At 45.3% G+C, this 26,230-nt stretch overlaps 2 protein-coding genes across 2 annotated transcripts in view; one reads left to right on the top strand and one right to left on the bottom strand.

Annotated features, from left to right (window-relative positions):
• PRRX2 (paired related homeobox 2) overlaps nucleotides 1-26,230 on the top strand; it is a 223,758-nt gene that overhangs the window by 125,255 nt on the left and 72,273 nt on the right. The window lies entirely within an intron of this gene.
• On the bottom strand, nucleotides 15,194-25,436 carry MYMK (myomaker, myoblast fusion factor). The gene is made up of 5 exons (XM_081847287.1): nucleotides 24,886-25,436; nucleotides 22,291-22,405; nucleotides 19,424-19,572; nucleotides 18,618-18,734; nucleotides 15,194-16,060 (listed from the first exon to the last, which is right to left on the bottom strand). Exons 1-5 carry the CDS (start codon nucleotides 25,018-25,020, stop codon nucleotides 15,914-15,916), a joined length of 663 nt encoding a protein of 220 aa, XP_081703413.1. The 5' UTR covers nucleotides 25,021-25,436; the 3' UTR covers nucleotides 15,194-15,913.

Raw genomic sequence — 26,230 nt, 5'->3', positions numbered from 1 at the left:
CAGCAAGGGAGACCCCCGTGACCTGTAGCAATGCCAGGTCAATGATTCACAAGACCACTGCCATCCACAACTTGATCGTGGATGGAAGACTTGGCCTGGCATGTGTAACAGAGACTTGGTTGGATGAAGCAGATGGGCCTGTCCTTGCCGTTGCTTGTCCACTAGGTTTCTCTTACACACAGCAACCCAAGTCATGTGGGTGGGGAGGGGGGGTTGCAGTGATTTTTACGAAGTCATTAACCTGCACCAGGCGTCCTATTGGGATGACCCAGTTTTCTGAGTGCATGTTCTGGAAGTTGGGCAATAGGGGCAGTACAGGATTCCTTTTGGTGTACTGACTTCCCATTGCACCAAGGATTCCGTGCCTGAGCTGCTTCAGGTCATGCCGGATGTTTTCCTGGAGACACCTAGTTTCGTTGTCCTAGGGGATTTTAATGTCCATGCCAACATGACCTTACAAGGGGCTGCTTGGGAATTCGTGGAAAGCATGGCCTCCATGGGGTTGTCCCTGAATAAGTTTGGCCCAACTCATAGTCACAGACATGTCTTAGACCTGGTGTTCACCTCTATGGATGTGGGTGATCTGGCACTAAGTAAAAGTGAAACAAAAGAAGTCCCATGGTCGGATCACTTCCTGGTGCAACTGGACTTCTCTGTGCCCCTACCGCTCTGTAGGGAGGTGGGACTGATTTGGATGGTCCGCCCCCTCCATTTAATGGATCCAAATGGTTTCCAGAGGGTAGTAGAGGATGTTTTATCCCATGTTGATGGCCTTTCAGCTGATTCCCTGGTGGCTTACTGGAATGCAGTGTTAACCAGGGCTCTTTACTGTCTGGCTCCGAAGCGCCCTCTCCAATTGCATGGATCCTGGATGGCCCTGTGGTTTCCCCTGGAGCTGAGGGCGATGAAACAACCTCCCTCCAGGCATCAAGGAAATAAACAACTATCTGACTTTTAGAAGACATCTGAGGGCAGCCCTGTTTAGGGTAGTTTTTGATGTCTGATATTTTTGTATGTTCTGATATATGCTATGAGCCACCCAGTGTGACTGGGAAAACCCAGCTAGATGGTGGGGTATAAATAATAAAATGATGATGATGATGCCCTATCACTTAACTATGACCCTTCCCCTAAAAATAAAGTAAGGTTCTACTCCTCATTGTTTTGAATAAAGAACGGAATTAAATAAAAACATTCTGAATTAATCAATTGGTTAGAGTGCCAGACTAAGACATGGGAGACCAGAGTTCCAATTTCCCACTCAGCCATAAAGTTATTTGGGTTTGTCCTTAGGCCAGTTACCCAACCTCTTTCTCAGCCTAGCCTATCCCACAGGGTTGTTGTGAGGATAAAACTCTCTCTCTCTCTCTCTCTCTCTCTCTCTCTCTCTCTCTCTGTGTGTGTGTGTGTGTGTGTGTGTGAAGAGCCACATAATCTCCATGAACTCCTTGCAGGAAAGGTAGGGATGTAAATGTAATAAATAAATTAATGAAAATCTATAGCACACACTGTAGATCAAAATAGCCCTGTGCTCAGAAAACCTTGCCTGTATGTATGTAAGCAGAGAGGTTGTTCTTTTCTAGCTAGAAGACTGCATTGGATTTTATTATTTCTGGGGCAGCTTGACATTTGCTTCCTGATGTTGCAAGCTATTCTCAACCATGACTTTTCTCCCTCTGTTGGCTACCCTTATTCATATACAGTATGCATTGCAAGGGGTGATAATGCTCAGACTTTTTCAGACCTATCATAAATACAGACAGCCCAAGCCCAATGCAATGGCCTACAGGGGAAAGTGGGGGGAGGGAGAGAGAATTCAGTCCCAGCTGAAATTTGAGAGTCAGACAGCAGTTTGTTTAACATTCCCCCTTGTTGTTCTTGGAAGGAGCAGGCCATCTTGACAGGTTACCAACGCCAAGAGCAATCAGCGGCGGCGGCGGCAGCAACAGCAGCAGCAGGGTGGGGGGTTGACATCTTGTTTTGTGATGAGCTGCAAGGATGTCAGAATCTGGACAAGGTGGGGTGGGAGTCTCTACCCACAAAGGCTGGAGGGGTGGGACAGAGCTTTGGGGGTTCCCCTGATGTTTTCATTTTGGTCACTTGCAGGATACAGGGCAGACTGCTTTCCCGCTCAGACAAGAAAAGATGTTTCCCTTTCTACCCGCCCCAAGCACTACAAAATGGCTCAAGGGCCCAGCCACGTGTTTTGAAAGGGCTGCAGAAGGTTTCTGGCTGGCTTTGACCTGCAGGCAGAGCTGGGAGTGATCCACCCGCTGGGAGGCCCCAGCTCAACTCTCCAGTTGGGGAAAGGTCATAGCTCAGTGGTAGAGCATCTGCTTTGCTCATCCTTAGCATCATGAGGACTAGAATCTTAACTTTATTTTTTTGACAGGAAATGCCCTAGCTCAATGGTAAAGCACGCGCTTTGCACCCAGAAGGTCCCATCTCCAATCTCTGGCATCTCCAGGTAGGGCTGGTAAAGACTTGCTGCCTGAAATCCTGGTGAGCTGCTGCCAGTCTGTGTAGACAAATCCAATGGTTTGACTCAGAATAAGGCTGTTTCCTATCTCCCTATGCTTCCTGTCTTCCAGCCCTTTATTCAGAACCACGAGGACTGGAATCTTACTGGGTTTTTAAGGGCCACACTCCAGTCGCAGAGCACCTGCTTTGCATGCAAAATAGGGGTGATAGGGGTGGGAGAGACAGCTCTGTCTGAAATCCTCGAGAACTGCCACTAGTTAGGGTAGACAACAGTAGTGGCTGGTGTGTCTTGGGACTGCTTGGGCAGAAGGCATGGAGGCTGACAGTAGGTGGTGCTAATGAGCAGAACCAACTCATTCTAGTTTTGATCCCATCCTCCTCCCTATTGAGTTCTTCAAGGGTAATGCTGAAGCAGAGGAGGAGGCGGAGGAGGAGGAGGAGAAGGGAGCTTACTGCCTATGACCCAAGCAAGTGGGAGCTGGTTTAGCAGACCACCTGCTACAGATGTCAGACTTGTGATCTGCAGTGCCTCTCCCTTGCCTGTGCTACTACATTCTCAACCTCCATTCTGCATAGGACATTCCTGTGTGCTTTGTGATTCGTCACAGCTTTCCAGGTGCAATGGGTTGGGCCCATGAGCAGCACAGGTCCTGTTCTTTACTTATTTCAGGGACTCTTTGAAAACCCTGAAAAACCAGATTGAAGCTTTACAGGCCACTGTCATGCCCTGTGGTGGACCACCTCTTCCTTAAACACATTCCAAGCTCATGGAGCAGCTACCCCAAAAGCTAATGCTGTTCTAGGCTGCTTCAACAGCAGTTGAGTTTCCAAATCAAGGGAAGTTCTTGTAACGCTCTAGTCTGCCTTGGTGAGATCCCCGCTGGAGTCCAGTGTCCAGTTCTGGGCAGCTCAGTTTAAGATGGAGATTGACAAGCTGGAATGTGTGCAGAGGAGGGCGACCGATATGGTTCAGGAAGCCAAGCCTTATATATGAGGAACCATTGAGGGAGTTGGGGGTGCTTAGCATGGAGAAGGGAAGGCTGAAACGTGATAAAGATACCTGAAAAGCTGCCACATGGAAGATGGAGCAAGCTTGTTTTCCGTTGCTCTGGGAGGGGAGGACCTGAGTCAATGGGTTCAAACGATGAGAAAGGAGTTTCGGACTAAGCACGAGGAACAACGCTCTTTGACAGTAAGAGCCACTCAACAGTGGAATGGACTCTCTTGGAACTCTGTGGTGTACTCACCTTCATTGGAGGTTTTGAAACAGAAGTTGGATGACCATCTGTCAGGGAGTCTTTAGCTTGATTCCTGGCTTTCAGGGGGTGGGACAAATGACCATTGCGGATCCCTTCCAACTCTACAGTTCTATGATACTATGACTCTGGCACACACACAACCACCAGGATTTCTGATCAGAAGGGGAATTTAAGGCAGCCCTGGAGTTCTGCTTGGTTTCAACTTGGCCTTGCCAGCTTGCTTCCCACACATGGAAAACAGCTCAGAAATTAGCAAGGATTTAAGCTTCTGTTTCTACAAGGCTGAACAGCTGTGGCCAGATCAGAAGATTCAGGGGCTGGGATGTTTTAGGATTGGGCTCAGAGTAGTAGAGTTGTCAGATCAAGAGCATTCCAGACCCTGAGATTTCAGTGCCCAAACTTGACTCTTAAGGGTGGCCCTGGTGATAAGATAGGGGTGGACCCTGCAGAAGGAGGTTAATTGGGAGAGGGGAAGGGAGGAGTGCTGACTGGTAGATGGACATGCACATCCCTGGGAGGGGGGCTCCTTTTGCGAACTCCCAGGGGAATCAACTTTCAGTTTCATTTTGGCAGGATTTCATTTGGGTTCTGGGATGCTGCTTATCAGGTGATCTGGATTTCTGTTCAAGGAGGGCAGGAAGAAGAAGCAAACAGAGAATATACTTTGGGCTTATTTTTGCATCGTAACACTTAAGACTAATTTTTACATCACAGTAGTTAGGACTTCTTTATGTATCGAGGCTACATGGGATTGCCAGGTCAGGAGCATCCCAGACCCTGAGATACAACGGCCCGAACCTGAGATCAAGGGGCTGTCTCTTTGGTGATGTCACAGGAGGAACCCCCCTGGTGATGTCACAGGGGTGGGCCCTAGAGACGAAGGTTAATTGGGAGAAGGTAGTGGAGGAGGGCAGACCTCCCCAGAGTGTCTATGCTATAATTTGCAGCCAGTGCCTGTTAAGCTGAAGTTTGAAAGTTGCAAGCACAAATATTCATATCTACGTGTGTGTATGTGTGTGTGTGTGTGTGTGTGTGTGTGTGTAATGATTGAGGGTACTCTTGCCCACATGGAAATTCAAGCCCTCCACCTGCCATCTGGAGAATTCAGATAAGACCTTGAGGTCTGGCAACCCAACATGACAGCAGTGAGGAGGAGATTCCTTTGAGGACCATTTCTCAATTGCTTATCCTTCTCCCACTTGGCTTCCATCTGGTGCTTTTTTGGTTCGTTAAGAAAAATCCAAAGCAAAGCTCGCGTCATTGCAATGAGGGTTGGGGAAAGGTTGTTGTAACAGCAGCCCAGCAGGGTGACATCACTGGGCCGCAGGGTCAGGGCTGAGTCGGCTCCAAACGTTTGACTTAACCTGGTCTGACTCCTCCAGACGAGCCGATGATTCATTGCTCTGGTTAATTCCTTCATTTTGGCTGACCTGCTTCATTAGACTACGTTTTGCCTGCCAGATAATTGGTTTGGTGCTTTGACCTCATGTCCATGGATATACAGGCATGCAACTTTTTTAAAAAGCACACCATAGAAGCCAGTCATTCATTTTTTCAAGTGGAGACTTAGACGGAGGGAGGTTGGACTGCTCCAGTTTGGTGGAAAGGTCCTGGCCTTGTTAAGAACATTTGAATAGTCCTTCTGGACCAGGCCAATGGTCCATCCGTTAAACTCTGTATGACCATCCACGTTGAAAAGCACTCTGTAAATATTGAAAGTAATCCCCACAGACGTATAGAATGGGTACCGCACCACAACAGGCAACAGATTTGATTTAATCTATGTGTAATTTCCGGGACGCGGGTGGCGCTGTGGGTTAAACCACAGAGCCTAGGACTTGCCAATCAGAAGGTTGGCGGTTCGAATCCCCGCGGAGGGGTGAGCTCCCGTTGCTCGGTCCCTGCTCCTGCCAACCTAGCAGTTCGAAAGCATGTCAAAATGCAAGTAGATAAATAGGTACCACTCCGGTGGGAAGGTAAATGGCGTTTCCATGCACTGCTCTGGTTCGCCAGAAGCGGCTTAGTCATGCTGGCCACATGACCTGGAAGCTGTATGCCAGCTCCCTCGGCCAATAAAGCGAGATGGGCGCCGCAACTCCAAAGTTGGTCACGACTGGACCTAATGGTCAGGGGTCTCTTTACCTTTTTTATGTGTAATTTCCAACAACCAAGATCATCTCAAAACAGTTCATGAAAACAACCAAGAAATCATGAAACATGCAACACATCCTATTGCAAAACATATATACAATAAATAAATGAATCAAAATGATATAAAGTACAACCTCCCCCCCCAAAAAAAAATCCTCCCAAAATGCCCATCAGTTGTGCCGGGTAAATGTTAAGAACACTAATAACCCCTGACAGATGGTAGGCCTGTAATGCTGGAACTTGTGGATGTCCAGCGAAGTTGATGTTCAGGACAGATAGAACATTAGATGTTCAGGACAGATAGAAGAGTCAGTCATGAGGAGGCTTTGCCCTGCCAGATTTGAAGTTATACTATGAGGCATCATGTCTTTGCTGGTTAAAAGAATGGATAAAACTTAAGAATACAAAACTTCTTGACTTAGAAGGATTTGATAACAGATTTGGGTGGCATACGCATCTATGGAAAGAAAAGAAAAAGAGCTACAAATCGTTTGAAAACCATATCTTCCGGAAATCGTTAATTGAAGTTTGGGACAGATACAAAAATATATTAGAAACGGGGATCCCACATTGGTTATCCCCATTAGAGGTTATAGGAGTTAAAAAAACTAATATGAGGAGCGGATGGATTACTTATGGAGATTTGGTGGTGAAAGAAGGAGAGAAATGGAGATTGAAACCATACGAGCAAGTAAAAGAACATGTATATGATTGGCTGCACTATTATCAGATAAGCGATATGTTCAAAAAGGATGTGAAAGAAAAAGGGTATAAAGAAAAAGACTCAAAATTCCAAACAGAAATTGTTAATAATGATTGTAAGATAATCTCAAAAATGTACAAAATGTTATTGGAATGGCACACGTTAGATGAGGAAGTAAAAGTGGTAATGATTCAATGGGCCAGAGATTTAGGATATAATATAGATATGGAAGATTGGCAAAAAATATGGAATGAAAATCTGAAGTTTACAGCATGTACTACGTTAAAAGAAAATGTTATGAAAATGGTATACAGATGGTATATGACACCAGCTAAATTAGCAAAAATGTACAAAATTTGTAACAAATGTTGGAGATGTAAAGAGAAAGAGGGTACATTTATTCATATGTGGTGGGAATGTAAGAAAGTGAAGGGGTTCTGGGAAATGATATATAATGAGTTAAAGAAAATGCTGAAATACAGCTTTGTAAAGAAACCAGAAACCTTCCTGCTGGGAATAACTAGAAAGGAAATAAATAAGAGGGACTGTAAACTTTTTCAGTATGCAATAACAGCAGTGAGGATATTGATGGCTCAAAAATGGAAACAAGAAGAAGTACCGACTTTGGAAGAATGGTAAATGTTAAGAACACTAATAACCCCTGACAGATGGTAGGCCTGTAATGCTGGAACTTGTGGACGTCCAGCGAAGTTGATGTTCAGGACAGATAGAACATTAGATGTTCAGGACAGATAGAAGAGTCAGTCATGTGTTGCAGAGTCAATCATGTGATGCAGCAGCGAAAAAGGTGAATGCTATTCTAGTGTCCTGATCAAGGGAAGTAATAGTACTGCCCTATTCTGCCTTGGTCAGACCACACCTGGAGTCCCATTCCCAGTTCTGGGCACCACAATTTAATAAGGATATTGCCAAGCTGGAACATGTGCAGAGGTGGGCGACCAAGATGATCAAGGGTCTGGAACCTCAGCCTTATGAGGAACGCTTGAAGGAGCTGAGTATGTTTAGCCTGGAAAAGAGGAGACTGAGAGGAGATATCTCTAAATATCTTAAGGGCTGTCACATGGAGGAGGGAGCATGTTTTCTGCTCTGGAGAGTAGGACTCAAATCAATGGCTTCAAGTTACAAGAAAGGAGTTCTGACTAAACATCAGGAAGAACTTTCTGATAGTAAGACCTGATCAGCGGTGGAATGGACTCCCTCAGAAGGTGGTGAACGCACCTTTGTTAAAGGTTTTGAAACAGAGGTTGGTTGGCCATGTCAGGTGTTCTTTAGATGTGACTCCTGCACTGCAGGAGGTTGGACTAGATGACCCTCCATGGTTTTTAGAAAAGGCTGGGGAATGGTTTTCTGAGATGGTGCACATTCATGCATATAGGCGTGAGAGTACCCAAATAGGAAAAATCCCAATGAGGAAAATTCTGCAAATGCAGCCAGAGCCAAGGCAATTTCTTATTTAATGTGATGTTTTGCATTTATAATGGAAATTAAGAACCAACCACAAGAAGGGATTCTTTAGCTGTGATTCCTGTGTCACAGGGAGTTTGACTACATGACACTTAGGGGTCCTTTCCGACTATATTGTCCTATGATTCCATGAGGTCTGTACCACCCGTGGGTTTTATAGCTGCCTAGGTGTGGCCTATGCATTCACGGAGCATCGAGACGCAGCTCATCTTTCCTCAGATGTCCGCCATGTGTTTGGAAGTAGGACAGTGATTACAAGACGCAAGAAGCAGCTGGATCCCTCTTGAATATTTTCTGTACTTAATCTCTGAGGAATGCAGAAATGTCTGTCTGTGCATCGCAGCCAAGATCAACTCAGTGGAACCTGGAGCGGGGCGGGGGGGGGGGGAGAGCCAATATAAACCTTCATGTTCTGCGTCGCCGCGGTTTCCTTTGATGCTGTATCCCCGCCCCATGTAATTGCATACTGTAGTGAAAATGTCAAAGATGGATTGCCATAGGTTCCTTTTCTTAAGTCTGCATGAACCAACTTGGGGCAGTTGTTGGTGGTTCCCTTCAACAGATCAGTGTTGGTTTGTTGATTTATGAGCATAGGAAGAGCCCTACTGGATCAGGGCAAGGGTCCATCTGGTTCAGTACCCTCTTCCCACTGTGACAACCAGATGCTTCTGAGTGTTAAAGTGGTGCAGATGTGGTGTGAGATGAGACGGTCACCTTCCTTGCTGAACTTTAGGCAGACAAGAAATACTTCCTTATTTCAGAAGGACATTTTAAGGTTCTATTGGGTTTTATTATAAATTTTTAAATTATTCTTATTCTTTGTATGAGGGTTTGTTTGTTTTTAAAAATAATGTACACTGCTTAGAATATTGTTAATGGTTTATTTGCAGGCAGCGACCATTTTAGGCATGTCCAGTTTGTGTGCAACCACGCATGTGCGCATTATGCCAAACCCAAAAGTGACCCCAAAACATCACAAAAAGAGGCTAAACATGGAGGGGGCAGAATGGTGTGTTTGCAGGCTTTTTCAATGGTGTTTCTAATATACACGATTTCACTTAAACATGTCGTGTGTTGGAATGTGTAATCCCACGTAAATTGGAAGTTGCCTGTAATATAAATAAATAAAAATATAAATAAATTAGGACTGTCAAGTCTCTGGTCCTAAGAACATAAGGAGAGCCTACTGGATCAGGCCAAAGGGGCTCCATCTTGTCCAGATATTAAAAGGGTCTAACTGTGTTTCTCAGACTTTGGTCTCCAGCTTTTGTTGGACTACAACGCCCATAATCCCTAACTAGCAGGACCAGTAGTCAGGGATGGTGGGAGTTGTAGTCCAACAGCAACTGGAGAGTGTGTTTTAGTCCCACACTTTGAATCTAAGGATCCAATCAATCATTTTATTAATTAACCACATATGGTTGATGTCCACTATTTTCATTCCAACAGGGTCACCTAAAAACTCTCAGCACCCTCCACGAATAGCTCCCAGGATTTGGGGTGGGGGATCTGTTCCTCTTTGAAGTAGTGCTGCGGTGCTTTAAAAGTATGGTGCAGATGTGTAGAGTAGAAAAAGAATCCTGAAGCTGTTTGGGTTCCAAGGTTAAGAGTTATGATGGAGTGGGGACAAGGGAAACCAGCCTTCTGCTGGCGCCAATCGCAGGAGGCCCCAGGTCCCCAGGCACCCACAACATTTTTGCTGTGGGTACCCTTGGGTGCCTGGCCTCTGACCCCGCCCGCCGACCCTGCCTGTTGCAGTGCAGCGAGTGCCCAACGTTCGGCACCCACAGTTTGTTGCCAAGTCGTTACCCCTGCTTTCTTCTGAAAATTTGCAAGTCACTTTCTCAGGGGAGTAGCTAGGATGCATGCCATTTTTCAGAATACAATTGCTGCCCAATTCCTAAAGCCACCTTAATGAAATGGTAGCTATGCCTGGTTGCAAGGATTTTTAAAACTTCAGTTCCAATGTGCCACAATCAGGAGAGGAGCTCCCTTTGGACTCTGTCTCTGCACATTGGTTTTATTTCAATTTGGTGTCAAGCCTTAAAAGTCCAGTCCCCTTCCTCTTCACTATCTCTGCTGCTGAGGTCCCTTGCTAGAGGACCAGTGTGGCTTTTTCAACAGCCTTTCTCAGCCACTCTGTTCTAGCAGATTCTTATTGATTTGCAAAATAATTTTCTGGTTATCAGATTATGTTTTTCAAAAAAAAAATCTGTATAACAAAACCCCTGTCTGTAATAGTCTGGGTAAACCTGCCCCCAAATCCCTTCCAGATGTGAGGCTGCAATGTGATACCATCTGTAGCCCATAAAAGGGTAGATCTCCCCCCTCCCAAACACACACACATTTTCATGCACATAGTCAGAAAGGTGGAAGGTAGATTCCTCATTCACCATCCCTTTTCGCTCATGTCTCTCTGAACATTTCTTACAGCTCAAGGCATCCATCCCTAATGTCCGAATTAAATTTAGATACCTAGTTAATATTTCTTAATTACTGGAGGCCTAATGTAGTTAGCTGATTTAGCTAAGGCAAGGAGGAAGCAGGGAAATGGACTTGTGGGTTTGGTTCTGGATCTCCTACGTCCCCCCACCCCCAATAATTTGAGTGATGCTCTTACATCTAAAAAGGTTGACTCAGTGTGTGGGGATAAGAATGGACCACTTCTTGTGTCTCTGTATGAGTCATTCCTGACTGGAAGGACGCAAATCCTCATTCAGAGATCTGGTAGGCAGCATCGTCTGAGGTTAGGAAATTCCACTTCTTCCCTGAATCAGGAGCATTTGACTGCTACAATCACACCTTGATGCAACATAATTACTCTCTGTCCCTACTGAGCCTGCCTGGAAAGAAGGTATGCCAAATCTGTGCCTCTTAGAATGGCAATGGTGCCCACCTGAGAGGTGTCGAAACCCACCTGAAAGGTGCAGGAACTGAGTTCCTGTGAGTTCCCCCTGAAAAAGCCCTGATTATTATTATTGCATTTATATCCCACCTTTTCCCCCAAGGAGCTCAGTAGTCCCCCCCCTCCCCATTCGATCATCACAACAACCCTGTGAGGTCAGTTAGGCTGAGAGGCAGTGACTGTCCCAACGTCACACCCAGTGAGCTACATGGACAAGTGGAGATTTGAACCCTGGTCTCTCCCAGTCCAGGGCAGGCACTCTAGCCCCCATTCTTGCTCTGCGTTGATCCAAATGCCTCCCTTCTGCAGACCCAGATTCCCTGCAGCGACCCCCACACCACTTAATCTTTCTCAAGTCTTCGAGCTCCTTCCTATTCTCTTCTCTTCCCTTCCCCTCTCTTTCCTTTTGGACTCTGCTGAGATCTGCAATGCCTTTTGCAGCCCCGAAATTCTGGTCCTCCTAAGTGATATCCCAGCCCTGGAGAACAACGCAGTATATGGAGTAGTCTGGGAACTATAAAGGCACTTTAAAAGGGGCAATAAACGTTTTGGGTTTCATATCACCTTACTGAAGAGGAGAATAACAGAGAGGCAGGAAATTTCAGTAGCAGACCCAGAGAAGGTCACCCGTCTCAGACACTACCTTAGACAAAAACAGCTCCTTTTATGAAGGCAGCTGGGGCTGCTGGCAGAGGCCCAAAACCTCCTTACAGGCTCGACTCCTGGCAGCGCTGAAAGGTGAGAAGAGGCTGTTTTGTCTGCATTCCCCGTAGATGTTTGAGAATTATTCCTTGGCGTTCGCTGTCCAGGAAGGCTTGGCGAGCATCGGTGCCCAACTGCACCACACTGATGCTGCTCAGGCTTATGGGGGCTGTGCCTGGCGAGGCGCATGGCGGCCACTGACTTCCTCACACGCCTGCATTCCTGGATCAGCACCAAGAACTTTATTTCATTAAACTAATAGACCGCTTCATTGTAGGAAACCTCAAAGCGGTTTACAAAAGAATAAAACGGCAAGATTATTAGTATAAACAATTTAAAAGTTCAAAACAGTAAAACTAGCAGTAAACTAAAAACACGTCCGTGTTCTGGACAGACTTGCCTAAGCAAAAAGTGTTTTTAACAGGTTCCATTGGCACAGCTGGCTAGGCTGATGGTTTCTGTAGTCCAACAACATTTAAGGACCCCAAACTGAAGAGCACTGGGGTAGGCAGTACTGAGCCACTTGGACCAATGTAAGCAAGCTTCCTATGCTCCTATTTAATTCATTGTGTTTGTCAAAATGATGAGGACTAGAATCTTACTTTTAGCAGAAGGGCTCTAGCTCAGTAGCAGAACATAGACATTGCATGCAGAAGGACCCACACTAAATCCCCAGTGGTTTTCTCAGGTAGGGTTGGGGATGTCCTGATGTCTCAGAGGGCTGCTGCCTGTCAGGGTTCTGAGCTTACTGAGCAATATGGACCAATGGGTCTGAGTTGGTATAAGGCTGCTTTTTATGTTCCTATTTAATTCAGACCTTTATTTGAAACTGTGTGGTTGTAGAGGAGCCCTGGGTGACAGGGTGGAGTTGCTGTCAAGACAGCCGACCTGCCTGCCATCCCTCCCGGAGGTGAGAGTGAAAGCAAGTCTCATTCTTGAGGAGGGGTCAGAGAGTCTGTCAATTTCAGTTTGTCTCACTTTTACATTTTTCCTCTTTTAAGTTCCATTCTCCACATTCCCACACCTGCTTGCTGCTTTTGATTTCTAAAAAAAGTACTCATGAAAATTTGCATTACCTGCAAATTTCTCCTAATACACACATTTTGGTGTGCAGTTTCCCCTAATGCACACATTTCTGCAAAGCGATTTCCCCTTAATGTAATGCAATTTTGCATGCAGCTTTCACCAATAAATTCCATTTAAAAATAAAATAAAATAAAAAACACACACTCAGCTGAAGAGCTGTATTGCAAAATCTGGAGAAGCACAGATTTTGAAGGGTGGCTACAGCCATTTCAGTCCACATATTATTTCACAAAGGTATGCCTTTTCTTTCTTTACATTGTTATTGTATCCCACTTCTTCCTCCAAGGAGCTCAAGGGAGTCTACGTGGTTCTTCACCCCCCCCTTAATCTCCACAGCAACCCTGTGAGGTAGGTTAGGCTGAGAGGTAGTGATTGGCCCAAGGTCACCCAGTGAGCTTCATGACCAAGTGGGGGATTTGAACCCTGGTCTCCCAGGTCCTAGTCAGGGCACTCTAACCACTACATCATGCTGGCTTTCTCTTTATATGCAAACTGAATTGAATTTCTGTATCCCATCCATAGTCCTGAGTCTATGGCTTTATTGCTGTATATTACACCCCTGTTTTTTGCTATGCAAGAACTGCACTGCTGTTTTGTATCCTAATTCTGTTTGCTCAGCTGTAACTTCGCTGAGTAACCACCCCCCACCCTTGATTACAGTTGACTGGACTTTCCAAATAAACAAGGAAGCAGGGAGGTTGCAGCTGAAATGAAATTCGCTCTGGTTTCTTCTGCTGTTGGTAGCGAGCGAGCTTTAAGTCAGCACCAATGGGCAAGCGTAGGACGGTCATTGATAATAGCTGGATTCCAGCCAGATTCTAGTGCACTGTTGAATGTAAAGCAAGTGAGAGAAACATCTGCAAATCTTGGTTCATGTCACAGTCTGTTGCTGTATGACGTCACTGAAAATATAGCCAACTAAAGAGTGTCCATGTCAGAACAGAATTGCCCACACCCCAGTCAAGTAGTTTGGGGATTTTTTATTTATTTATTTATTTATTTATTTTGCAGCCTGAGGACCACATTTCCTTCTGCACAACTTTATGGAGGCCACATGACACAACTATGAGGACTAGAACCATACTTTGGGGGGAGGCTGCAGCAAAGTGTCAGAGCACATGACATACACATCTAAGATCTCAGGTTCAATCCCCATCAGGAAGGGCTGGGAAGAGACCCCCTGCCTGAAACCCTGGAGAAGCTGCTGCCAGTCAGTGTAGACAATGCTGAGCTAGATGGACCAGTGGTCTGATTGGTTTAAGGCAGCTTCCTACCTAGCACTGATGGGTCATCCAGTGTGTAGAAAATGCATGCCCCTGTTTGTTGTTCAAGGTGATGTTCTTACTTTTAGTGTGTGTGTGTATGTGTGTGTGGTTTGTTTTGTTTTGTTTTCTGCGCTTAGCCAGGAGTGTGTCGAGATAGACGGCAGTGGTGCAAATGCATTGCAGATACTGAGCAAAGATTAATGTTGGCCTTCAGCGAATGTTGGTGGACATCCATCCTCCTCTAATTGTCCGTGACAGAGAGCCCCTGGCTTCCTTCCCAGACAGGATAAATAAATCATCCGCTCGGCAACACTAAACAGTCTGTTTAAGTTGGGATGGCGGTGCAGACGTTTTGAGCCGCGCCCCGCTTTCGGGAGCTGGGTCCTTCACCTCTAAATTTCCCGTGAATGTGGCAGGCACTAATGAGAGCCTGGCTGAGCACACCTGCTGGATGTTTTTGGGTGGTGGAGAATTGAGCAGGTGGACATCACAAAGCAGGCACTGTTAGGGCCAGTCCTGCAAGGCACAGAGCACACCTGAGGAAGGCTTGGGAGCAGAAGGCATGAATGGAGCAAGCGGCTCTTTAATTCCAGTTGCCTGCTGACCTAGCATTTAATTTCTAAAAGGAGGAGTGATGGGACTGCCCTCCACTTTATCAGTCATTCCTTTTTTACCTGCAAGTTCAGAAGCTGCCCTGTGCTGAGAAGTCAGATCATCATTTCATGGACCTCAGTATTGCCAGCAGCGCTCCAGGGTTTCAGGCAAATAGTCTTCTCTTAGTCCCAACTGGAGATGCCAGGCATTGAACCTGGGATCTATCTAAAACCCTGGAGATCTGCTGCCAGTCTGTGTCGACAGCTCTGAGAAAGGTGGGTCGATGAAGGCAGCTCCTTTTTCCTAACAATTCTTTTTAAATCCCGCCCCCCATAATTATCCCCCTGGTTACTTTTTTCTTCATTCTGAAATCCACGCTCTCCTCCACTGCTCTCTTATCTTGGCTTTGCCTTATTTAGACAGCAGAACTCTTTCTGCTCCCCTTTGCTGAATAAACATCTGGATTGTGACATCACGGATGACTACAGGATTGTGGGATCTGCAGGCCAGTTTAAAACCATGCCATGTCCAGAAACATGTATTGCAAAAGCTGTAGGTTAAATAAAGATGTTTATTTGGGTGAGGAAGCATAAATAGAAGAGGAAGTAAAGAAAAACACAAACTCTCCCCCCGCCTGCTCCTACTGTACAGACAGAAAGACAATGGCTGCCCCTTTGGATCAGTAGTGAGTGGGGGAAATACTTCAATTTTTAGTTTCATGGAATTATAGTAAGGACTCTGGTCTCTCAATTTGCCCCCCCCCCAATAAAAAGTCCTCATGAAAGCTCATCAGCATTCTGATCTGAATTTTAACTGACCTACAACATGTTTTCATTCAGTTTTACTTAATGTGCACCTTTTTGCAAAATGATTTCACTAAAATAATGCATATTTTCATGCCATCTTCACAAACACATGTGTTTTTATAGGCACTTTGCCCCCTACAATATTCCTCTTTGAACCCATTATGCAACTGGAGAGTTGCAGTGCAAGATTTAGAGTGGTGCAGATTCTGGAGGATGGCTGTGTTTCAGCTGGCAACTGGATTCATCCCTTCAATGCAAACTGACTCTTAATTTCTCCCCCATTCCTGTTAAGGATCGCCAGACCTGGCTGGTAGGGCTAGGAAACACATTCAGCTTGGATGGCCACCAGTTGCACATGGGATGCATTGGACCTGCCCTGCGGCTAGGGGGGTGGGGTGCACAGGTGCAGGTTCAGGTGCTCTATCCGTTCCAGCAGCAGCAGCAGCCACACACAAACACACACACACACCACATTCTCAGACACAGCAGCAGAGGGTTGAACAGTCCAGTTTGGCCGGAGCGCCTCCATTGCCAGCCTTCTTGTTCACTTTGGGGAGCAGGAGGACAAAGGACATGGCCAAGGCACAGTGGTAGAAGCTGTGGACGTACGTGTAATCCCACTCCTGGAACAAGAAAAAGCAAATGAGATTCTTCAGTGTGTGTAATGGTTTCTAGTTATTCAGTGGTGTAGTAGTTGGGTGTGTTGGATTAGGACCTGAGAAACCAGGGTTTGAATCCCCGCTCAGCCATGAAGCTCACTGGGTGACCTTGGGTCAGTCACTGCCTCTTAGCCTCCCCTACCTCACAGGGTTGTTGTGGAGATTAAATGAGAAGCAGGGGAAGAACCATGTATGGTACCTTGACCTCCTTGGAGGGGGAAAAAGTGGAATATAAATGAAGTAAAATAAATAAGAATAATTAAAAAACTGTCCTCTGTTGCTCATTATGAAAACTGTGACAAACCCAACAGGATGGCATGAGCGATATTCCATTTTTGTTTCTCATTATAATCTGAATATTGATCTAATGTGAGATCACAATGGAGAGGCTTTAACATGGATATGGATGGAATAATTTAGTATTATGCAATATGGGGTAATGGTGGTCAGAATTAATAAAGGGAGCTTATCTTGGACTTTTTGTAGGGGGAAAAAAGGAAATGAATTGATTACAGGACACCCTGATTTAAAAGAAATATTGGTTAACAGAAAGTGGAGAAGGCAGATATTTGTATGGACTGAAGGTTTTGAATGGTTTTATATATGCATTGCAGGCACTAGATGACCCTTTGGATCCATTCCAGCTCTACAACTAAGATTCAGTGATTCAGGGGCTTTGGTCATGCAGAGACTGAGGTCTGTGCCTTTTGGTAAAATTTTCATATGTGTGTGTGTGTGTTTGTGTGTATGGAAAGAGAGAGAGGCCAAATGTCGACACACTGAGGGAAGTGACAAAGACAATAAAAACTGGGTGGGTGTTGCTCCCACAGCTGTGGGCTGAAGACCATTCCTGCAAGCCCACGTTCCGAGAGATAAGCCAACTCTCCCTTGGACATCTCATGAGTCAGATGCCAAGAACTTTGGAAGCTGGCTTTTCCACGCGGAGAATCTCAGGACCTCTTACCTAAAATGGTATCGTTGCTTCAGGCCTGTCGGAGTGTGATGGAGGGTTCATCCAGGAATTTTAAGATTTCAACCCTCCCCTTTTGCTGGGATGTGGAATATGTTTGGGCTTTGACTAATCTCCTGCCAGTGACATGCTTTCTACACAGGGTGATTTGCGGGGGGCGGGGGCAGGGGGGCCATATAACCAGCTTACTCATGAAGCTGGCTCTGATTAGCCTCATAATTCTATCCCCCCTGCCCCCCCCAACACATGTGCTGGAAATGTTGGTTTATTTGCCACACACTCATTGGACTGAAATTGTTTTCAGACGAGGCTTGTTGCCATCTTTTCATCCATGGAACACTTCTTGCTACTGAGTTCCTTTTCCCTCATGTCAGAAAGAAGTTTTCTAAACAAGAAGGACCTCAGCACAAGGGCTGGATGATATCTGGTTTTCAACATCACAATATAGCACCAGCTAAACACCGTGGTATACCAGTACAGTATATCACGATGTCTGGAATAAGGATGGAACTACATAGAGATGAACAGTAGGGTTGGGCAACATCTTTATTTCAACATTGTGATATATAACTGGCTAAACATCACAATATGCTGATATATCACAATCCCTGAAATAAGGATGGAGCTATGTAGAGGCATTGGCTGGCTTCATGGTTTTCCCTTCATCGTGATTTTAGTTGGCACCTGCTCTTGTGATTCGCTGTCCCTGCATGAGGTAGGGGAGACCTGAGCTGGTGAAGTTAACAGGGGTTGCAGGAATCAAGAAAAGCATTGGCTGGCTTCACAGTTTCTCCCACATTGTGTTTTTTTGCATCACACACACACACACACACAATGAGTTACGATATATTGCCAAGTCAAAAATTATGAAATAAATATCATGATATAGACTTCAAAGCGGTTTTGTACAATATATTGATATATCACCCAGCCCTACTGAGCACAAGAGTATTCTCCCTATCTGCAGTTCTCAACAACTGGCATTCAGAGGCATACTGCCTCCGAGGGAACAGATCAAAGGGGTCCCATCTAGTACAGCATCCTGTTCTCACAGCGGCCAGCTACATACCCCATTGAGAAACCCACAAGCAGAACCCACATGTAGCAGCAACTCTCTCCACTTGCGCTTCCCAGAAACTTGCCTTTGACAGTGGAGGGAGAACATAGTGATTATGGCTAGTAGCTATGGATATCCTTATCCTCCACAAATTTGTCTAACACCCTCCTTTTAAAGCTTTTCAAGGTCGTGACCATCACTACCTGTTCAGGTGGCAAATTTCAGAGTTGTGCATGGCTATCTAAAAGAGCAAGAGGGCATAAGACCATTAAGTATGCAGTTACCTGAATTCACCATTGCGGAAGGGGGAAGGAAGGTCTATCCATGGCTATGAAGCAGAAGAATGCCCTCACTGTTGCCTTTTGCACATTTCCCGGGGGCTTCTCAGAGGGCATTTAACTGGCCATTTGCCAGGATGCTGGACCCAGGTGGGCATCTGCTCAGATTCACCAGGGCAGATCTTAAATTTTATGTTTTGCAAGGGGCAGTCTTACCTCAAAGAAGAACCTCAGCATCAAAGCAAGGGCCCCGAAACAGAACCCAGGACCAATCTGCTGGGTATAGACACTCTTGTCTGGATAGAGACCCTTCTTCTCCTTCATCTTTTGTAGCTGGGAGGAAAGAAGGCAACAGGTCATAGATTTCGTTTGCCATGGCCTTTTGCAAAAAGAAAAGCTGGCTTGCAAGGAGGTATGGAGTCTTCCACTGCCCCGCATGATGCTTCAAAGCTCTTCCCTTCCTTCAAAATTCCTTTGATATATATTTCTCAAATGAAGGAATCAAAAACCAAGGTGTGAGCCCAAGGTTCTCTGTTGGGGGTGGGGACAGAGGTGTGTTTTCTTAATAACCATCATTTCCCTCCAGGATGACACTTGTGAACTGGGTAGCATCTTTCCATAGGAGCTTACTAAGGTCCTTCATTTAAGAACCTTACTGGTCCTTAAATGAGGTGGACAGTAAGGAGCTTACTGTCCTTCATTTAAACAGAGGTTGAATTACTGCCAGTCATGTATGTACTCTTTAATTGTGATCCCTGCATTTCAGAGGGTTGGAGTAGGTGACCCTTGGTGTCCCTAACTCTAAATTCTATTATTCTGTTATCTTGTTTGCTTTAGCTTGCAAAATGTCTTGGGCTGGATCTGTGGGAAACCAATTTCCCCCTCTCCCATAATCAGGTGGTGGAATGGAGGAGGAGGGCATCACACACACACACACACACACACACACACACACACACACAAACTTTGACTTGTTATGGCTGGCAATACTTGCTTAATGCAACCAAGAAGGGGAATCTTACCCATTTTACAGTGATCATGAGAACTGCTGTCCCAATCGGTCCTGAGTAGACGCCGTAGCCCCACCGATCATGGTAGATTCTGACTGCGATGGTGAGCACTCCAAACATCACAAACGTTGACCGTTTAGGCTCATCAAACTCTGCCAGGGCTGAGCAACAGGTGATATACAGTGTAATTTGAAATGCTGTGTTGTTAGGGCAGCTTTAAATCTCCCTTGAAATGGATGTCTTTTTCCATTTCCACCTCATTTTTCCAATCTTGGATGCAGTTCTTCCACATTTCTTCAGCATTTTGTCCTCATGGAAATTCATTAGTATATTAATGTTCATTTTCTCTCATACATTTTTGTGTGCAGTTTGGGCAAATAGATACTCCCGCCCCCAAAAAATCCCTAAAATAATGCATATTTGTACACATGGGTTGGTTGAAGAACCACAGTCCTTCAAAATTCAGACTTTCATTTGATTTGAACATTCCAGTGTTTGGCTTCTGTAGTTCTAGTGTCAAGAGAAAGAGGGGAAACTTCTTTCTGCCCACCTTTCTCCACAACATACATTGGTTTAAATATCTCTATCATATCTCCACTTACTTGAGTTTTCTCTGAAAAGCCCCAGATGTAACCTTTCCTGATGGGGGAGTCACTCCACTCCCTTGATAATTTGGGTTGACCTTTTCTGAACCTTTCCCATCTCTGCACAATATCATCTTTGAAGCAACACAAGCAGAACTCTACCCAGCACACTAACGAAAACTAAAAGTGGTGATGGCCACATTCACACCATATGTTGAAAGAGTTACAATACCAATACAATGATGGTTTCCTCCAGAGAATCCTGGGACCTGTAGTTTGTTCAGGGTGCCAAGAGTTCCCAAGTTCCCAGGGTGATTTAACAATCCCTCTTCCCTAGGGAACTCTGGGAGCTGAAGCTAAGTGAGGTGGAATGGGAGAAGAGTTCTTTATAACTCTCAGCATCCTAAACAAACCACAGCTCCCAGAATTCTTTGGAGGAAGCCATCATGGTTTAAAGTAATTTAGAGTGTTTAAAGTGGTATGCACAGTGCAGACAGGGCCTTGGACTATACCTGTTTGCTGCTGACAATCTACTCTGATGGGTGTGGGTTAATGAACTATCTCAAATAAACTACAGTTCCCAGGATTCTTGAGTGGGTGGGTGTGTTGTTGGTATCCTAGTGCTTTAAATGTACAGTGTGAATGTGGCTGGTACCTGGGGACCTTGAGTTGCAAAGGGAAATACTAATGAAAAAGTTGAGTCAAATATGTTTTGGGGAGAACATCACCCCTTGTTCTCTCTATCTTCAATTCTCTGAGTCGTCCCAGGATGTTTTCAGACTGGGCTGAGGTTCCTCTCTAGTGTCATGCACCTGCCTGCAGCCCGCTAACTCACACTTCATCAATGAGGCTATGAATTATCAGAGACTGTCATTGCACGGGGAATGCGGTAATCGCTCGTAAAAATTATGGCTCCCGGCGGGCTCCATGAGTTCTCCAGATTACACAGCTGTAGCGTAGCTGTTTCAGATTTGCAGTCCCAGGAAATGTCCCTGCAAGGAGCTGAGCATGTTCAGCTCTTTGCAAAGCAAGATGGAGGAGAGGTTTTCTTCACGTCCCAGACACTACATGTCCATGTGTCCTTGGATTACATTTTTATTATTATTATTCAATGGAGGTTTGTTTGTTTTTTTGGCTAAGGAATAACATCCAGTTTTTAATCTGCTCTGCTTGTCTGCTGACTTGACATCCCCTCCCCCATCAGATAGATCCAGTCCTGTGAAATTATGGGGATTTCCCATGGAAGTATAGGAATTAAAAATGGCAGCCAGCACCACAGAAAGATGTGCCAGCAGGTTTTCTTCACCCTTACCCTGAGGATTCTAGCAGTGAGGCCACCCTAAATTGCAAAGCTTTTTTCATATTCAAAAACTCACTCTAGGCTCTGGTAATTTATTTACATAGCATTATCAAGGTATATGGTGCTTTGCGGAGTAGTTGGTAGGAGAGAAATTTGGCTTTGGTTGGCATTTTAACGTGGACCTATTTTTAATGCCCACAGTTTAAGAACGATGTTGACAAGAAAGGAGATTCTAACTAAACATCAGGAAGAGCTTTCTGATGGTAAGAACAGTGGAACGGACTCTCTTGGAAGGTGGTGGACTCTCCTTCTTTGGAAGTTTATAAGCAGAGGTTGGATGGCCACCTGCCGTGGATAGTTTAGATGGTATTCCTGCATTGCATGGGGTTGGACTAGATGACCCTTGGGTGTACCAACTCTACAATTTTATGATTCTATAAATTCACACATCCCAAAACAAGCTTTGCACTGAAACACAGCCTTTCCTCAAAATGCTGCACTTCTCCAAATTTTGTATTGCTATTTTCCAGCCAAGTCGCATGGCCCCCTATAATGCACATATCAAAATCCATGTCTTAGCAAAAATAACACACAAATGCATTATACTGTATTAAGAGAAATTGTTTGCCGTAATTGTATATTAGGAGGTATGTGTAATTAATAAGCTGCTGGGTTTTGTGAGGACTTTAAAAAGAAATGCAAACTGGTTTGGAAATGTGCAAACTGTCTAGAAAAATCAGGAATGGAGAGAAACTGAAGTTGATAGGGCTGCCCATCTCTGCTACAGAATAGCATAAATATAGAAGACTTCTCACTCAACAGAGGAATTTCTCAATATTATTCTATTTCTGAAACTTCTACTTGTTGTTGTTGTTGTTGTTAAAAAACAATCTGCGATTAGGCATTGCTTGTTTTCCTCTACGTCAAATATTTGCCTTAACTCCCTCAAAGTATCTTAACATGAGAAACCACCCCAAAGAATGACTTGCTCTTACCCATCAGGGACACCCACATTGATAAAGCTGTCCCAAATATACTGAAATATTCCAAGATGTCATACTGCATGAAGCACAGGATGGATAAACCAGGGCCGTCACATGCGTGGTAAATCTGTTGGGGAAACATAAGAACGTATGAACGTAAGGAGGGTCTGCAGGATCACGCCAGTGGGCCCCCTATTCCAACATCCTATTCTCCCAGTGACCAACCAGATGTCTGTAAGAAACCTGGAATCAGGACCTGAGCCCAAGAGCCCTTTCCCCTCCTGCAGTTTCCAGCAGCTGGTATTTAGAGGCATTGTTGGCTCTCACTGTGGAGGCAGAGCACATCCATTGTGGCTGGCAGCCATTGAAAGCCTTCTCCACGAAATTGTCTAATCCCCTTTTAAAGCCATCCAAGTTGGTGGCCATCACCACTTCCTCCTGCAGGAGCGAGTTCCATAGTTTATACTGCATGAAGAACAACTTTCTTTTTGTCTGTCTTTTGGACACCCACGAGTTCTAGTGTTGAGAGAGGGGGAGAAAAACTTTTCATTTACTCCCTGCCATTCCTCATTTTATAAAATTCTATTGTGTTGCCTCTTACTTGCCTTTTCTATAAAGTGAAAGTCAGAAACACTGCAGTCTTTCCACACAGGGGGGTAGCTCAACCCCTCAATCATTTTGGTTGCCCTTTTCCTGAGGATAGGCAACCAGAACTGTACATGGCATCCCAAATGTGGCCGTGCCATAGACCTGTAGTACAGCAGACACTAGATGTTTATCGCCAGCAAATCTTTGTCCAATTTTGATTTGTTTACGTATTTTGTAAGATTTACACAATAGGTATAGGTAAAGGGACCCCTGACCATTAGGCCCAGTCGTGACCAGCTCTGGGGTTGCGGCACTCATTTCACTTTATTGGCCAAAGGAGCCGGCGTACAGCTTCCAGGTCACGTGGCCAGCATGACTAAGCCGCTTCTGGCGAACCAGAGCAGCGCACGGAAATGCTGTTTACCTTCCCGCTGGAGCGGTACCTATTTATCTACTTGCACTTTGACGTGCTTTCGAACTGCTAGGTTGGCAGGAGCGGGGACTGAGCAACGGGAGCTCACCCCGTCGCGGGGATTCGAACCGCTGACCTTCTGATTGGCAAGTCCTGGGCTCTGTGGTTTAACCCACAGCGCCACCCGCGTCTAAAAATCCTTTAAAAGGTTTACCAAGAAGGTCAAATCACTGGCAAGGAAAATACACAAAAATTAAAGATGTTTAAAAAGTTAAAATAACAAAAACGGATTAAAACTTTCATCAACTTTCTTTGTGCTCTTTCTTTTTGTTTATCAATAGAATTAAAGAAAAATTAAAAGATAAAATGTTTTTAGCAGCTGCCGAAAAGAGTACAGTGAAGGGGGCCTTCCTGGTATCAATAGGCAGGGAGTTTCAAAGTGTAGCTCCAAAGGCTGTAGCTGTCAAGTCCCAAACACCTTTTCGTGGCTATGACATCCCTCAAAAGGATTTCCATTTCTAGCACCATCACCCTGTATCATGAACATTTGCCCCATTCAATGAGCAGGTTATTTGTGAAGGTAAAGGAGAAAGGTGGAGTTCATGCAGATGTTTTCGGCTGTTGCAAGAACCCTTGTCTGGGTGGGAAGGTAAACGGCATTTCCATGCGCTCTGGCACTTGTCACGGTGTCCCGTCATGTCAGAAGCGGTTTAGTCATGCTGGCCACATAACCCGGAAAGCTGTCTGCGGACAAACACCGGCTCCTTCGGCCTGAAGTGAGATGAACACTACACCCCATAGCTGCCTTTGACTGGATTTAACTGTCCAGGGGTCCTTTACCTTTTTTATTTTTAAAAAAGCCTTTGTCGTGGGGGGGGGTGCAGATGTGTTTGCTGGTCTGAATAATTTCCTGTTGGGGAGATGGAGAAGGAGGGCCTTCGAAGGCTAAGACAGTGATGGCTGCATTTCTTCTGAGAAGCTGCAGAAGGTCTTGGCTGGAGGATGTGGAGCAGCTGCAAGTCTGTCTCGTTTTTCCTCCCCAGCCTCCGGTTCTATTTTTAAGTACATTCAAGGCCCCCACTAAAAACTCACGAGCACGTTTCCTAACTGGCCCGCGTAATGTGCAATTTTTTCATTAAATTTTATTACTGCATTTATACCCCAACCACATAATACCTGTTCTGCATTCTGTCTTTAAGTGTGGAGGCACATACACTTTGGAACTCCCTGCCTATTGACACCAGGCAGGTACCTTCACTGCATTCTGTTTGGCACCTGCTGAAAGCATCTACCCAGATATTTAGAAAGCTGGTGTGAGTTTTCACCTGTTTTTAGTTTGTTATTTTAACTTTTGAAAAGTCTTACATTATTAATTTTTCTTTTTATTTTTATCCTTTCTGTAAACTGGCTGTGAGGTCATCTCCCCTTTTCTTTTTTACAGTCAAGAAACATATGGCTAAATAAAGGTGTCAGCTCTACCACTGAGCTAAGAAATCTTAGTTCAATAGGAACATAGGAAGCTGCCTTTCCCCTCACCCCCTTTCACTTAAACAAATTCACCTTTGGGTAACAGAGAGAGGGAGGAAGGGGAGGGGAAAGTTTCTTACCGACACAAAGAACATGGTGAAGAAGTACACCATAGCCTCCATGTGGAACTGTCTCTTGGCAGCGATGCTGATGGTCGGGAGGAAAGCCAGGCTACTTAGAGTTGGCAGAAGGAGCTTGGCGACCAGAGAGCCCATCGAAAAGGAAGAGAGATTGCCAGAGCGTGGAAAGGCAGGATGGCTGGAAGATCCTTCCAGATCGCAGAGCTGGTTGGCAAAGTCTGTGCTCCAAGGCTACTGTCCTGATCTGGGCCTTGGAAGAGACAGCTGAGCCAAATGGACTTTCAAGTTCAGATGGCCCAGCCTTGGCTTAGCCACTGTGTGCGTGAGATGTCAGCTGATGACAGGTGCTGGGGGGGGGGGCTTGGGTTTATGACGGTGCACAGCTGACAGCTGGCATACAACACAGGCCACACTTGTGAGGCTTGGAGACCTCTTGAAGACCAACAGATGGTCCATTGCAAAAGCCAGCAAGCCTTTGGGATGTTTGCAAATAGATAAGCACAGGTGGGGCCACATTTGCTCTTGGCTGCTAGGAAAAGCAATTTCTTCCTCCTTACCCATTATTGTAATCATCTAGCAAAATGCACAGCATTACGGCAAGTAAGATATGTGCAGAATGAGTGCTTGTATCCAGAGTCTTTAACTGGTTCAGACTATATGTCCACCTAGCTTAGCATTGTCAACACTGACTGGCATGGTTCACTCTTCAGAGTTTTAAACAGGAGAGATAGTGAGCCCTACCTGCAGATGCCATTGGGGACTGAACCTGGGACCTTCTGGATGAAATGAGGTGCTCTACCAGTGAGCTACAGCCCTACTCCTAAAAATTCTACCCACCCCCATCATTCTGGATAAAGGGCTTAATTAAATGGGATCATAACATATGCAGAGCTTGCTGGATTAGGGCACCGAAGGCACATCTATTCCGGCACCCTATCCTCATAACAGCCAACCAGATGCCCATTATGGGAAACCCTGCAGGCAGGATCCAAAAGCCCTCTCCCCTCCTGCTGTTTCCAGCAATTGGTATTCAGAAGCATTGCTTCCCCTGTCCAAGGGAGGCACAACTCAGTCATTGTGGCTAGCAGCCATGAATTTATCCAATCCTCTTTTAAAAGCCACCCAGGTTGGTGGCCACCACTGCCTCCTGTGGGAATGAGTTCCACAGTTCAACTATGTGCTTCATGAAGAAGCGTTTCCTGTTATCTGTCCTGAATCTTCCACCATTCAGCTCCATTGGTTCTAGTGTTATGAGAGAGTTTTCTCTCCACTGCCTTCGTGCCCTGCATGATTTTATAAACTTCAATCATGCTGCCTCTTGCTGGCTTTTTCTCCAAACTAAAAA

This window comes from Podarcis erhardii, assembly GCF_964252035.2.
Source record: "Podarcis erhardii genome assembly, chromosome: Z".
Taxonomy (NCBI): domain Eukaryota; kingdom Metazoa; phylum Chordata; class Lepidosauria; order Squamata; family Lacertidae; genus Podarcis; species Podarcis erhardii.
Note: the sequence above shows the minus strand (reverse complement) of the source record. Positions and strands in the feature narration are given on the sequence as shown.

Excerpts from the sequence above, each read along its gene's own strand:
- MYMK (XM_081847287.1), bottom strand. The coding sequence starts at position 25,020 with ATGGGCTCTCTGGTCGCCAAGCTCCTTCTGCCAACTCTAAGTAGCCTG. Across the intron at positions 22,406-24,885 it reads TCACCATGTTCTTTGTGTCG|ATTTACCACGCATGTGACGG; the intron begins GTAAGAAACTTT and ends TTTCCCCAACAG. Across the intron at positions 18,735-19,423 it reads TCATGATCACTGTAAAATGG|CTACAAAAGATGAAGGAGAA; the intron begins GTAAGATTCCCC and ends CTTTCCTCCCAG.